The sequence below is a fragment of the Panthera pardus genome, unplaced genomic scaffold (assembly GCF_024362965.1).
Source record: "Panthera pardus isolate Hobbes unplaced genomic scaffold, ASM2436296v1 HiC_scaffold_9, whole genome shotgun sequence".
Taxonomy (NCBI): Eukaryota; Metazoa; Chordata; class Mammalia; order Carnivora; family Felidae; genus Panthera; species Panthera pardus.
The window spans coordinates 1,599,185-1,614,741 of record NW_026527024.1 but is presented as its reverse complement, the minus strand read 5'-3'; the positions used below and the strand labels follow the sequence as shown (position 1 = coordinate 1,614,741).

General features: G+C 46.6%; 2 protein-coding genes across 4 annotated transcripts in view; one reads left to right on the top strand and one right to left on the bottom strand.

The window, feature by feature from the left end:
- The window catches only part of LOC109252349 (GTPase IMAP family member 8-like), a 57,941-nt gene that overhangs the window by 19,278 nt on the left and 23,106 nt on the right, over positions 1–15,557 (bottom strand). The window contains 1 exon segment of the mRNA XM_053898649.1: positions 12,924–12,948. Coding sequence (XP_053754624.1) covers positions 12,924–12,948 — 25 coding nt within the window.
- LOC128775864 (GTPase IMAP family member 1-like) lies at positions 798–5,803 on the top strand. Of its 3 annotated transcripts, none has more exons than XM_053898645.1 (3): positions 798–869; positions 3,399–3,447; positions 4,687–5,803. In XM_053898645.1, the coding sequence occupies exons 2-3, from the start codon at positions 3,405–3,407 to the stop codon at positions 5,556–5,558; spliced, it is 915 nt and encodes a 304-aa protein (XP_053754620.1). In that variant the 5' UTR covers positions 798–869; positions 3,399–3,404; the 3' UTR covers positions 5,559–5,803. The 3 variants fall into 3 exon arrangements, with proteins under 3 accessions (XP_053754620.1, XP_053754619.1, XP_053754618.1); XM_053898644.1 differs by lacking the exon at positions 798–869 and adding an exon at positions 994–1,293; XM_053898643.1 differs by lacking the exon at positions 798–869 and adding an exon at positions 1,080–1,098.

The following is a 15,557-nucleotide window of genomic DNA, read 5'->3' as shown; positions in this document are numbered from 1 at the left end:
CTAGAGAGAATGAACTGGCAAGACTGGCTAAAAATCAGGCCCCAGAGCATTAGGTTCAGGTTAAGTGAAAGTCCTCACTACACACGGGGAGAGGTGACTCCAGAAACTGTAAGTGAGTTAGGCAAGATCGCAGAGTTGATTCCAGAACAAACCAGGTCCAGGGCACATAGCACCATACGCTGTTGTAGCCTTCTCTCCACAAATTGTCTGGCTATTTTACTCTCTCATGACCTCCTGAGAGGAGAAACAGACACTTGGGTCAGAGATACCAACTTGAGGCTAGACTAAGTCTCCTATGAATTCCATCCTCTTCCTGCTGTCTGATCTTTAATAGCTGAAAAGACCTCTTTTTCTTTAGGAATGAGGAGATGGCAGAGGACCACATTGGTGGCCTTGTCCACACTGATGTCCAGTCAAGGATTCCTCCCTGATTCCTGGGGAAGGAGACTCTCAAGAGGCCATTTTCTAGGAAAACACCCAAAAAGCAAAAGGCAACTGGACATAAGAGTACTGGGCAGAGGCCAAAACTGAGAACAGGCCTCAGAAATCTAAACTGCCCTTCACTGAGGTTACACCCCTCCCGGGAACAAGATGTGCTGCCACAGTGACCTTCAGAAAGGATCAGCACAGTGCCAAGCAGGGGGTGGGTTGCTCAGTGGAAACAATGCAAAGGCACCACTCGCTGGCCCACCTGGCCCATGTCCTGTCCCTTTAAATCGGCACCACTGGGCCCTCCCTCCCTGGGCTCTGAGACTTCCTCCCTGTGCTGTGCTGGCAAGAACAGCCTCTGTACTCACAAGCCAAGGCACAGCACCAGGTCCCGGGTTTCTGCAGCCAACAGCAGAGCCTGTCACCACTTCGGCTTGAAGGTGAGCACACAGGGGAAGGAAGGGAGCCACCTGGGGCAGGGGGGAGTGGATGAAGTGGGGGGGGTCAGGGGGGCTCTAAGGAGTTCAGGGCCTGGTTGCAGCTCACTGAGTGGGCGCCTGCATTCTACTACCTCCCAGGAAGGGGAGCGGGATCTAGAAAGAATAACTTCACCCTTGCAGGCTTTTCAGGGAGCTCTGAGTTTCAGAACAAGCAAGGGAAGAAGAAATGGTAAGCATCTTCTCCAGCCGTGGAGTGCGCACACTTTTACTTGGGACTACGTACTTCGTCCTGCCCTGCTCCTCGCCGGGTCAGAAAGGTGTTTGCTAGAAGCACTGCCAGGGCTGAGCACGCTGGAGAAGGCTGCAGACACTCCCTCTGAGGGCATGTGCAGCCAAGGAGAGAGACATTTCTGAGGACAAACAAGTGAGTCTAACCTCAGAACACATCGCAGAGTGGAAATCGTGTCTGTGAGCCGAACCCCACTCACACCCTCCACTTCCTCAGCCCTGTGCACCCCCAGTGACTTGCAGGAGCCAGCAAGAGTTATGAACATGGTCTTCAGACCTCTGCAGTACACGTGCTTGTGTGTCCTTGCACATCCCTTCCCCCGCCCAAGCTGCCCAGGGTTCTGTGCGATGGAGCCCTCTTCATCCCCACACACTGGCTATAAAGGAAGGGCTTAGACAGGATGAATGGCTCAGAAACTCAAAGCAGGGACCCAATGCATTAGAATCACTCAGGGGGTTGAGGAGGGTGCCTCGGTGGCTTGGTCCATTAAGCTTTGAGCCCTGGGATGGATTCTGTGCTGTCAGTTCAATGCCTGGAGCATGCTTTGGATTCTTCGTCTCCGTCTCTCTCTCTGACCCTCCCCTGCTCTTGCTCTGTCTCACCATCTCTCAAAAAAATAAGTAAACAGTAAAATAAATTTTTTTATAAAAAAAATCCCTCAGGAAGAGGGATGAGAGATATCGTTTTTTTAACGTTTATTTATTATTTATTTATTTGTTTGTTTGTTTGTTTGTTTTTGAGACAGACATGTGAGCAGGGGAGGCACACATGAAGAAGAAGGAGAGAGAATCCGAAGCAGGCTCTGTGCTATCAGAGCCTGATGAAGGACTCAAACCCACAAACCATGAGATCATGAGCTGAACCCAAATTAAGAGTCAGATACTTAACAGACTGAGCCACAAAGTCACCCCCTTTTTTCTTATTAAACTACACATCTATGAAACAAAATGTCAAATATATATTTTAAAGACTCCCATAGATACTTCCCAAAGACAGCAGGTTCAGGAAGCAGGGGACTACATGATATCCAATCGCATTTAACATGCTAGGAGTCTCCATGTTCTACATCAGTCAATGACTCCAAGCTCTAAACCCCAGATGTCAGCTCTCAGAAACTCTGGAAGAATTTTTCAAATCCCATCCCAAACCATCGCAAACCTTTGGGAAGTCCCATAGGGGCCAGGAGTCCAGTGGATTTCCTAGAGCACACTTGGTCAGTTCCCTCATCGATAAGGACTTCTTGCTTTAGCTAAATTCTTGTTCTTTGCACTGAATCTTCTGGCTGTTTCTTCAGTTCTGCTGTGCAGTCAGTTATGGGAGTTTGCTAATTTTTACACACAAGATCACTACTCACCTGAGGCCTGTGGGATCAACTTTACCAAGGGCTTTGGGGAGCTGAAAGGGGCGCTACGCAGAAGACAAACCTGTCATCTAACTGGTCAGAGACAAGTTATCAATCAACCCTTCCCTTTGCTTGTCCTTGTGTGTTGCCCATGGGACACAGCACGGTCACCTGCATTAGCCAGGTGTTGCCATGAAGAGGTAGCATTTGAAATGGATGGCGGAGCACAGACAGGACTCAGACAGAAACGTGGGAGAGAAGGAGTGGTCATGGGGGTGAGCGCACAGGTGGGCTGGAAAGGCCCTGAAACCTGTCCTCTGCGGAGCAGCTGACCCAGAAGGGGAGTGAGTGGCACACAGGGCTGGCGAAGGAGACAGAGCAGAGCTGCGCCCTTGTGACCAGGTCCTCGTGAGATCAAGCAGACTGCATCACTGAGTGGCTATCTGTAGTAAATCCTGCCGGACTTGGGGTCATCGCTTAGTTTGAGAGGCCTCAGATTCGGGGCAGGAACACCAGGAGCCGGAAGGGAGTGTCCCATCTCTCCAGCACACAGGTCATATTTACACAAATGACACAAGCCGAATTCTTTGGTCTTCGGAGAGCAGAACACAGGTTCTTCAGATCAGCATGGGAGATAGGTATCTTTCCCAATTTTCAACCAATGAGGCTCACCAAAGGTTCTCACGGTTTGGTTCCAATACCAACCAGGTCCTTCCAGGCTTCTTCCCCAAATTCTGATTGATGTTCAGCGCAGGGCAGGAAGCATGACCTTTCATTGGGATGTCACCAGCTCTTTGGACCTTGCCTGAGCCACCTTAGGTAGTTATACCTATTCGATAAACAAATGAATGATTGAAGGAATGAAGGAACTAACAGGTTGTGTTTGGAACTCTTTCAGGTGGGCATGGGAGGACGCAAGATGGCGAGAGATGAAGAAAATGCCTATGGTAAGAACTGATCTCAGTGTGTACTTGCCCCTAGGCGTCAGCTCTGGGTCACAAGGCCATGGGCTAACTCAAGACTGAACAGACACATAGGGGCACCTGGGTGGCTCAGTCGGTTGAGCGTCTGACTCCAGCTCAGGTCATGATCTCGCAGCTTGTGAGTTCGAGCCCCACGTTGGGCTCTGTGCTGACAGCTCAGAGCCTGGAGCCTGTTTCAGATTCGTCTCCCTCTCTCTCTGTCCCAACCCACTCGCATTCTGTCTCTGTCTCTCTCAAAAATAAATAAACATTAAAAAAAAAAAAAGACGGAACAGAGACAAATCCCAGACATGTCCCCATGCTGGGGTGAAACAGCTAGAGTCCCAGCTTTGCATTTTTGCTGGACCTCTGCTCCTGACCTACTGTAGGATATTAAGTGCCTTGACCAGACTGTGCCTTGGGTCCAAAGGGTACAATGAGGATAATACATCTACTCCGATCCCCACGGAAGATGTGGAGGGTTGAGATCATGGACTGGAGGGAACACAGTTTACCAGGTAGACTGTGTCAGTGAACAAGGATGGAGGGTTAACTGTGTCTTACTGGAAGCAGGTTTACTAGAGAGAAGAGGGAGGAGGAGGGGAAGTGGAGGAAGGGAAGAAAGAAAGAGATCCTGTCACCTAATGCTCTGAGCAACCCTGGGAGACACAACTCTCTGTCACCCCTCCCAATATGCAGAAGACGTTGAACGCTTAGTCTAAACTCGCCCAAGGTTCCACAGCTGGCACATGCGGGGCTGTGATTCCAACCCGGGGTGTCTGGGACTCCAGACAGCCCTTCACTCCCAGGCCTTCTGTGCCCTCCCGCATCTCCTCGCTGGGATGGCCCCTGGGAGAAGTCTGGCAGAGGCCTGGGAAGTCGTCGAGCACGGAGCAGCTCTGCAAAGTGCGGACGACCAGAGGCAATGTCAGCTGAAGTCATGGCCTGCGACCATCGAGGGGGACCCTCCAGAGCAGTGTGCACCCGGTGCCGGAGCATGGACTGGGGGGCAGGTGCATGCACTGGAGCCAAAGATGGAAGAAAGGTAGCTAAAGATGCCCCCGGAGTCGCACAAGCTCTAACCAGAGCGCCTGGGAAAGGCCTGTTGGACAAGCAGAAGCGGGAGGCATCCTTGCCCTCCTCCCTCAGGAGGCACCCCGGAGCCCCGGTGGAGCGGGACGCGAGCTCTCAGGCCGGCGGCCCACGCCTACTCTGTCCTCACAGGTTCCCAGGACCCGGACGACCAGCAGCAGCCGCTCGCGCAGGAGCGCAGGCTCAGGCTCATCCTGGCCGGCAGGACCGGAGTGGGCAAGAGCGCCACGGGCAACAGCATCCTGGGCCACAGGCTCTTCCCGTCCAGGCTCGCGGCCACCCCGGTGACCAGAAGCTGCGCCCTGGGGAGCCGGAGGTGGGCCGGGTGGCGCGTGGAGGTCACCGACACCCCCGACCTCTTCACCGCCCAAGGCCGGCACGCGGACCCGGACTGCACAGAGCGGGCCAACTGCTACCTGCTCTCGGCGCCCGGGCCGCACGCGCTGCTGCTGGTCACGCAGCTGGGCCGCTTCACCGCCCAGGACGAGGAGGCGGCGCGCGGCGTCCGCGAGCTGTTCGGCGCCGGCGTCCTGGCGCGCGCCGTGCTCGTCTTCACGCGCCGGGAGGACCTGGAGGGGGGCTCGCTGCACGACTACGTGCGCGCCACCGACAACCGCGCGCTGCGGGCCCTGGTGGCCGAGTGCGGCGGCCGCGTGTGCGCCCTGGACAACCGGGCGGCGGGCGCCGAGCGCGATGCGCAGGTGGGCGAGCTGCTGGCGCTGGTGGAGCGGCTGGCGCTGGAGCACGACGGCGCGCCCTTCACCGACGACGTGTACGGCCTGGCGTGGGCCCGGCGCCACGCGCGTCCAGAGGACACGCTCCGCCTGGTGGCCGCGGGGCTGGCGGCCCGCGGTCTGGGGCGGGGGTGGGGTCGGCAGTGGGGGCGGGGGCGGCGCTGGCTGGAGGCCGCGAAGCGTGGGTGGCCGCTGGCGCTCCTGCTGCTGGGGGGCGCACTGTTACTTGTCCTGCTGCTTCTCCAGCGGGGGGCTCCAGGCCCAGATTGAAGGAGCTGCCCTTCCAAATGCGGGGAGCCTGGAGGGTAAAGGGGCTGGGTCAAGGCGCTGAGGGGAACTTAAACCCAATTTCAAAGGAAACCTGGAGTTTCAGACTGGGAGTCTTAATGACTCAGGACGCCTTGGACACTGTATCGACTTTGCAAAGGCTCAAGTTCACTTTTAGCATTCAAATGTCACTTTTGATTATATGTACACTATTCAAATAAATGTGGTGAACTTTCAAATGTCCTTAATTCATTTTAGTAGTTTGGATGTATTTTTCCTTCTTGAAAAAATAGTGCATTGACTGGTAGTGTTTTATATAGAAAGTGGATTCATGGCAAAGGGAAACAAACATTTTTGTGCATGTGTGAGCATTTATCAAAACGTAGACACTGCCTTAGTTCGCTTGAGTTGCTATTAAAAAAAAAAACGGGAAAGCTCTCAGTTTTTCCCCATTGAGGATGATATTAGCTGTGGGCTTTTCATAAATGGCCTTTATGGTGTTTAAGTATGTTTATTCTATCCCAACTTTCTCCAGGGTTTTTTTTTTAAGAAAGGATCCTGAATTCTGTGAAATGGTTTTTCTGCATTGATTGACAGGATCACATGGTCCTTTTCTTTTCTTTTATTAATGTAATGTGTCACACTGATTGATTTGCATATGTTGCACCAGCCCTGTAGCCCAGGAATGAATCCCACTTGATCATGGTAAATAATTCTTTTTATATTCTGTTGAATTGGATTTGCTAGTATCTTACTGAGAAGTTTTGCATCCATATTCATCAGGGATATTGGCCTGTAGTTCTCTTTTTTTTGCTGGGTATCTGTCCTGTTTAGGAATCAAAGTAATGCTGGCTTCATAGGATGAGTCTAGAAGTTTTCCTTCCCTTCTATTTTTTGGAACAGCTTGAGAAGGATAGGTATTATCTCTGCTTTAAATGTCTGGTAGAATTCCCCAGGGAAACCATGTGGTACAGGACTCTTATTTGTTGGGAGATTTTTGATAACTGATCAAACTCTTTATTTCTTCCAGGTTTGAGTTTTGGAAGTGTGTAGTGCTTAGGAATTTGTCCATTTCTTCCAGGTTGTCCAATTTGTTGGCATATAATTTTTCATGGTATTCCCTGAGAATTGCTTGTATTTCTGAGGGTTTGAGATCAGGATCACGACAGGGATATCCACACTCACCGCTGTGTTTACCATGGTGTTGGAAGTTCTAGCATCAGCAATCAGACAACAAAAGGAAATCAAAGGCATCAAAATTGGCAAAGATGAAGTCAAGCTTTCACTTTTTGCAGATGACATGATATTATACATGGAAAACCCGATAGATTCCACCAAAAATCTGCTAGAGCTGATACATGAATTCAGCAAAGTCACAAGATACAAAATGAATGTACAGAAATCAGTTGCGTTCTTATACACCAATAATGGAGCCACGGAAAGGCAAATAAAGAAACTGATCCCATTCACAATTGCACCAAGAAGCATAAAATACCTAGGAATAAACTTAACCAAAGATGTAAAAGATCTGGATGCTGAAAACTATAGAAAGCTTATGAAGGAAATTGAAGAAGACATAAAGAAATGGAAAAACATTCCATGCTCATGGATTGGAAGAATAAATATTGTTAAAATGTCAATACTACCCAAAGTTATCTACACATTCAATGCAATCCCAATCAAAATTGCACCAGCATTCTTCTTGAAGCTAGAACAAGCAATCCTAAGATTTGTATGGATCCACAAAAGACACTGAATAGCCAAAGTAATATTGAAGACGAAGACCAAAGCAGGAAGCATCACAATCCCAGACTTTAGCCTCTACTACAAAGCTGTAATCATCAAGACAGCATGGTATTGACACAAAAACAGACACATAGACCAATGGAATAGAATAGAGACTCCAGAATGGACCCACAAAAGTATGGCCAACTAATCTTTGACAAAGCAGGAAAGAATATCCAATGGAAAAAAGTCTCTTTAACAAATGATGCTGGGAGAACTGGACAGCAACATGCAGATGAATGAAACGAGACGACTTTCGTACACCATTCACAAAAATAAACTCAAAATCGATAAAGGACCTGAATGTGAGACAGGAAACCATCAAACCCTAGAGGAGAAAGCAGGAAAAACCTCTTTGACCTCAGCCGCAACAATTTCTTACATGACACATCTCCAAAGGCAGGGAATTAAAAGCAAAAATGAACTTTTGGGGCCTCATGAAGATAAAAAGCTTCTGCACTGCAAAGGAAACAAGCAACAAAACGAAAAGGCAACCAACAGAATGGGAAACAATGTTTGCAAATGACATATGAGACAAATGGACAGTATCCAAAAACTATAAAGAACTCACCAAACTCCACACCTGAAAAACAAATAATCCAGTGAAGAAATGGGCAGGAAACATGAACAGACACTTCTCTAAAGAAGACATCCAGATGGCCAACAGGCACATGAAAAGATGCTCAACATCACTCCTCATCAGGGAAATACAGATCAAAACCACCCTGAGATACCACCTCACGCCAGTCAGAATGGCTAAATGAACAAATCAGGAGGCTATAGATGCTGGAGAGGATGTGGAGAAACGGGACCCCTCTTGCACTGTTGGTGGGAACACAAACTGGTGCAGCTGCTCCGGAAAACTGTGGAGGTTCCTCAAACAATTAAAAATAGAACTACCCTATGACCCAGCAATAGCACTGCTAGGAATTTACCCAAGGGGTACAGGAGTGCTGATGCATAGCGGCACTTGTACCCCAATGTTTATAGCAGCACTTTCAACAATAGCCAAATTATGGAAAGCGCCTAAATGTCCATCAGCTGATGAATGGATAAAGAAATTGTGGCTCATATACACAATGGAACACTAGTTGGCAATGAGAAAGAATGAAATATGGCCTTTTGTAGCAACGCGGATGGCACTGGAGAGTGTTATGCTAAGTGAAATAAGTCATACAGAGAAAGACAGACACCATATGTTTTCACTCTTATCTGGACCCTGAGAAACTTAAGAGATGACCATGGGGGAGGGGAAGGAAAAAACAAACATTAGAGAGGGAGGGAGCCAAACCAATAGAGACTCTTAAAAACTGAGAATAAACTGAAGGTTGATGGTGGGTGGGAGGGACGCAGGGGGTGATGGGCATTGGGGAGGGCACCTGTTGGGATGAGTACCGGGTGTTGTATGGAAACCAATTTGACAATAAATTTCATATTAAAAAAATAAAAAATAAAATTTAAAAAAGCACAGACTGGGCCACTTGTAAATAGCAGAAGAATTTTCCCCATGGTTCTAGAGGTTGGAGGTCCAAGATGGAGATGTGATTTCAGTCAGGATCTGGTGAGAGACCTCTCTGGGTTGCAGACTGCTGACTTCTGGCTGTGTCCTCACATGGTGGAAAGGATGAGTCAGCTTTCTGGGGCCTCTTGTAGAAGGGCACAATTCTCACTCATATGGGATCTACCCTCTTGACTGACTCACCTTCCTAAGGTCCCAGCTCCTAAATCCATCTTGGGCATGAAATTTTCAATATATGAAACCTGTGGGGGGACACAAACATTCAGACCAAAGCAGACACTGTCCCTCCTTAATACTGTCCTAGCTCTCATACCCAGCTAGATCTGGCCCTTTGTGACCCTTGGATGTTTTATTATCACCCGTGAAAGTGATGTCAGGGTCATACATATTAATGTTTACTTCTGAAACATCGGTTTATTTCCTTTACAATAATTTACTGCCAAAAAAGAGAAATAACTATAGCGAAAATAACACAGTTCCCAAGTTTCTAGCATTTATTATGGCTGATGTCTTTCCAAAGTGAAGTCGAAATTTGGGGAATGTCTTCATTGTGCTTCTCAAATGGATTACTATGCAAAAAAACAAAACAAACAAAACTAAACAAAACAAAATCCAGAGGTCGTCTCACACAATGGAGAAAGAGGGAGCCACAGGTGCACTGGTGGAAAGCCTCAGACCCCGACATTCCACTGCTATGGTGGTCCCATGGAGTTCAATGGGGGAAGGCCAGCCCATGAAAGTGCTTGATTGCCACATCATTAGAAAATCAGATGCCACCCTTAGGTTGTGTAACCAACCCATAGGGTTTCCTTATTACTCTGTCAGAATGTGACAAAACACTTTCAAGGAAGTTGGCTCCTCTCTTCAAATCAGCCATGCTCTAGTCCGGAGGTGTGGTTGCAACAGGAGGCACCTACTCACCCGGCCCAGGGTTCAGGGGCTGGAAGGAAGGTGGTTGTTGGGGGGACCCCTAGGGCCATCCCAGTTCCACGTGGATTAGAAGACACCGCGCGACTGTGCTTAGATGCCACTAGTTCCTAGGGCGCCAGAGTGGAGGTGGCACGTTGGACTTCGGGGTTGTGGTGAGCTGGGTCAGGAGGTCTGAGGGCTCTAGTGGCCCTTGCAGTGAGCTGGGCTCGGTGAAGTGCCGCTGGGCGGAAGTCCGCCATTAATCTCCATCTTTAGCCTCCTCAGCAGCCCTGCGGGGCTCACACGGGGGCTCTGAGTGAGGGGGGAATCCCTTCAGTAACCCGGCAACTCGGGGACCCGCGGGGCGAAAGGGAGGGGGCTGGGGTTGGGGGAACGGCCGCTGTCCTCAGCTCTGCCTCCAGGGCCGCGTGTGCATGAGCACGCACTGTGGGGCTGACTTCAACCCGTCATTCTTTCATTTCACGTTGTCTTGTGCACACGTGTCCACACAAACCCTCCAATTGGTGTCTGTTTCTGTCTTGTTTGCATATAGAAAAGGGACGTTAAAATAAATATAAGTATTATGGCTTTTAAATTCGCATACGGAAATGTATGCTTGAATCAAAGGAAGGCTTCGACATCCACGGGTAAAAAGCTCTACTTGGGACATCGCGAGGGCGTGTTAGAAGGAGTAGCAGAGAGAGCAGGGTGTGGCACATGGCCCCGCACTTGTGTCTGTCTCAGAGCCATCCTTATGCACCTGCTCCAAGAGGTGCGGCCAAAGGGGTTCCATTTCTTTATTGACATGATCACATTAATGTTCATCTTGATAGCTTTCGTGTATGATGAAATAATATGATGAAACCACTTTGTAGGTTAAATTCCATAAAACTGTGATACAGAATCATCAAATCCAAGAGGAAACTTTAAGTAATAGTAAATGCTCATGAATTAAAAAAAAAAAAAGATTTCATAAACAGATACATTTCACACTCATACATACTCCACAGGTATTATTCACAATAATAAATACTGCACATTATTGTGTGTATATTCCTGGGAGCTAGTTGAAGTATAAGGTTGGATATGATTACATGCCAGTTACAAAGTGCAAATGTGGAAAGATACCAATATCTATAGATATATGTCTACATCCATAGATAGATAGAGAGATAGAGAGATAGATAGAGATAGGTAGGTATAGATATTGATATCTTTCCACCTGGTTCTGTTTCCTTGAGAACCCTAGTACAGTCAGACCTACTGAGAAAGTCCACATCCCCAGGCCCAGGTGCACAGACCATGCTTAAGACTCAGGCTGGACCAGGACAACAGACATATGTGCTGCCCTGCCCCCACATGCCATAGGAGCAATGATTGATAAGCACCAGCCATCCATCACGGGCCTGGAGAGATTCTGGGAAGCAGAGTGTGTAGGGATGACTGGAAGCTGAAGGTAAACGGGATGAGAACACTGAGTAAAACCACATGGCATCTGAGTGCCCACACTAAGCTCAAGGCACCCTAGAGAAATATGGGGCCTTAGCTGCTCCATCGATAATTGTAGCAACAATCCCAACCGGTCCAACTCCCTGTGGGCTGACTCAAATCCCACCCTAACAGCCTGATGGAGGAAAAGGGATTCTGTATCTAGGCATCAATATTATTTATTTCATTTGCTCCTTTCTTCCTATGTCTACAATTTAATAAAATTATGAAACTTGTTTTAAAAGCAGGAGAACAAAAATAAAACACAATCAACAGGGTAGACTCAGAAAAAGTCCAGAAATTGAACAGGGATTTTAAAATAACAACAAGGACTGAATAAAAACTGGACAACATGAAATAAAAGATGGGGAAATTTCAACAGACAGATGAAAGCCATAAGAATCAAACATACGTGGTAGAAGTCAAAAGCACCATCAGAGATGAAGTGCTCCCTAGCAGGTATATCAGTCAACACAGTTGACTCAACATGAGTCAGTGAATTTGAAGAAGAGAGAATAGAAATTCTTCAAATGAAAACAAAAGTTAAAAATGAGTGAGAAAAAGAAAAAGAGAATAGAGTATCCGGGAGCTGCAAAGCAAATCAAACAGGTTAACACACATGTATCTGAAGTACCAGAAGGAGAAAAAAAGAAAATGAACAGAAGAAACATTTGAAGAGCTAATGGTTCAGACGTTTGTAAAAACAAGGGAAGACACCAAGACACAGATCCAAGAGTCCCAGAGAAGCTTGAGGAGGCTAAATACAGAAACAAACAAATAAAAATCTAGGCACTTCATACTCAAACTGCTAAAAACCAAAGATAAAGAGGAAGACGTAAAAATAACTGGGGTGTAAAAGGCACATTATATTAGAGGAATAAAGATTGTAATTACAGATGATTCCTTGTCAGAGCTTGCAATCCGGAAGACAATTGAGTGACATCTTTATATTACTGAAAGAACAAAAGTGTCAGCCCAGAATTCTCTAAGCAATAAAAATAGCTTTCAAATATAAAAGTGAGCTAAAGGCTGCCTCACAGAAGGTGAGCGGAATCACTGTTGACTTACCTGTGCTACAACAAATTTTGGAGGAAGTTCCTCATCCACAAGGAATGAAGGTGATACGAGACAGAAATTTGTATTTACCTAAAGAAATAAAAAGCTCCAGAAATAGCAAAAAGGAAGATAATACAAAAGACATTTTGTAGCTTACACTTTATAGCTCTAAAAGATAATTGTCTAAAACAAAAATAGTAATAGTGTATTGAGGGACCTACAATGTTTGTGAAAGTCAGGCATGACAACACCCAGGAGGCAGAAATTGTTAAGTACACTAGTGTAAGTTCCTTAAACGACATGTGAAGTGGTCTAATAGTACTTCCATGTAGACTGTGATAAATGGTCTAAACACCCCGGAATAAAAAGCAGGGACTGTAGGACTGGATTAAAAAGCAAGGCCAACCACATGCTATTTAAAAGAAACTCACTATAAAGATAACAAGTGCATTACTTTTTTATCGGTGCCTAACAAATGACCTCCAACTTAGCAACTTGAAACAACATACGCTTATTGGCTCCATCTCTGGGGGTCTGGAGTCTAGGCAAGGCCTGACTAGGTCCTGTGCTCAGAGTTGCTTGAAGCTTCAGTCAAGGAGTCAGCTGCTCACTCGTGTCCTCTGTGGAGTCCAGGGTCTTTTTCCAAATTAATTCAGGTTGTTGGCAGCATTGAGTTACTTGTGGTTGTAGGACTGAGTTTCTCCTCCCAGAGGGTCACCCTGGCTGCCTCTCTTGATAGGCAGCTCTCCATATGGATATTCAACATGGATATTCTCTCCAGTGGGAGAATCTCTTGCTTTTAAATATTTTTTTATTAGGTCAGGCCCACCCGGTATAATCCCACCTCCCTTTTTTCCCTAAAGTTTATTTATTATTTTGAGAGAGCCCAAGATAGCACAAAGGAGGAGGGGCAGAGAGAGAAGGAGAGGCAGAATCCCAAGCAGGCCTTCCACTGTCAGCATGGACCCCTACTCAGGGCTCAGATTCAGGAAACCATGAGATTATGACCTCTGCAAAGGAAACCAATAGTCAGATGCTTGACCAACTGAACCACCCAGGCACCTTATTAGCATTTTTTTTTGAAAGACACAGAGAAGGATACAAGAGGTGACTCTCCTCTCTCTGGCTCAGAGGAGAAAGTGCTGATCCCTCCACCTTCACCCCAGGGAAGCAGAAACTCTGCTGCGAGCCCTTCATAAATGATCTCATGAAAGACAGTGATTGATCTGTTTCAGAATGTGAGAATTTTAGGATAGTTCAGTAGACCACTTTTTCCTATTATGTTTTACTTTTTAAAAACATGAAACAGATGGTACTTTCTCCGTTTTAGCTTACTGGGGCCAGACTTGACCCACACTTTTGGTCCCTTATTCCATTCTGTATACACACCAAAGAAATTCTTTCTGGCAGGTCCCAGCTGAGTCACCTTCTTGGACAGTAAATCTGGTTGTCAGATGGCCCCAGGGTGTGCGAATAGCTCTGTTCCATTCAGGGAGAAGAATAAAGTTTTCCAACTTTGGGTTTTGGCCCCTGCTCTGGTCTCTACTCCCTCTTTATTAGGGAGTCCTAGACTTTTGATAGAAATCTGGCATTTTGCCTTATTTAATTTAGTTCTTTGCATGTATACTTGAGGATCTTGGAGAGGAGGAGTCTTCGGTATCCTGAATCTAGCTGGTAATATTTGGAACGAGGGAAATGCCTTGAATATGATTGAAATGACTTTGTCCCTTTCAAATGTGAGATTATTTGCGACTGGGGGTCACTCTGAAGCTATGGTCCCAGACAAGCAGCATGGGCAACACCTGCGAACAACACAACCTGTAGGGAATGCAGATTCTCAAGCTCCACCCTGAGCCTACTGAATCAGGCTTTGTACTTTAACAAGCCTTCCCGATAGCTCTGATACATTCTAATGCATCATACAGTATAGAGAAAAACCTGAAGAAACAGCTTCTAGACTAAAAAAAAAAAAAGAAAGGATTTGTGAAAACATGACAGCCTTGTAATCCAGGGTGGTGGTGTTTCTTTACAAGGGATTGCCTATAGTCTATCACTTGTCTGACTTTCATGACAAAGCCCAGGGCTCCCTTGCTGCACAATAGAATTTTATATAGTAGATATCCAGAAAATAGAAGCTGAGAACACTCTGTCTTCTTCTAGGGGAAAGAAAACAGAGAGGAAGAAAGAATAGGCCAATGAGACATTTGTCCCAGATTCCACCTCTCCAGGTTCAGGAAGCAAGAGATATATTGTCTTTTCCTCAGTTCATGGAGGAATGAAGAAGCATTAAGAATTGTATGAAAATTTGGTTGGGAGATTGTCAAGGGAATTCACCATGAGGGTGAGAACGAGGTAGCTGTGCAGCGTCTATGTTTAATTTTGCTACGTAGGCTGTTCCCCGTGTACTCCACACTGCTCCACAAGAAGCAATTGACTTAAAGTCTAAGGGACTCATTTGCATAAGCCTGCTCAAAGCATTTTTCCTACAAAAGCAACTATTAACTCAAGAGGAATTAAAAATATAATTAAAATCTACCTATCTCATTGTCCTTTCTCACAAATCTGTATCAGAGAATTGGTGCTTAAGAAAATGTGCACACCAGTGAGAAAGAATGAAATCTGGCTCTTTGTAGCAACGTGGATGGAACTGGAGAGTGTGATGCTAAGTGAAATAAGCCATACAGAGAAAGGCAGATACCATATGTTTTCACTCTTATGTGGATCCTGAGAAACTTAACAGAAACCCATGGGGGAGTGGAAGGGAAAAAAACAAAAAGAGGTTAGAGTGGGAGAGAGCCAAAGCATAAGAGACTGTTAAAAACTGAAAACAAACTGAGGGTTGATGGGGGGTGGGAGGGAGGGGAGGGTGGGTGGTGGGTATTGAGGAGGGCACCTTTTGGGTGAGCACTGGGTGTTGTATGGAAACCAATTTGACAATAAACTTCATACATTGAAAAAAAAAATCATTCCTCCTGGGGTGCCTGGCTGGCTCAGTTGGAAAATCATGCGACCCTTGATCTCAGGGTCATGAGGTGGAGCCCCATGATGGGTGTAGAGATTACTTAAATAAAACCTAAAAAAAAAAAGTCCTTTCCTCTTGACCCCTTCAAATATCTATGAAATTAATTGAAGGACTAAATCTCACAAAACTGGTTCTCGCTTCTTCCTTTGGGCATGCAATGTGGATCTTCTGGCATAGAGCTTTGACTGTGGGGTATTGGCAATTAGAAAGATTCAGCTGAAAT

Coding starts and splice junctions, on each gene's coding strand:
- LOC128775864 (XM_053898643.1), top strand. Junction 3,448..4,686: donor AGATGAAGAAAATGCCTATG/GTAAGAACTGAT, acceptor CTGTCCTCACAG/GTTCCCAGGACCCGGACGAC.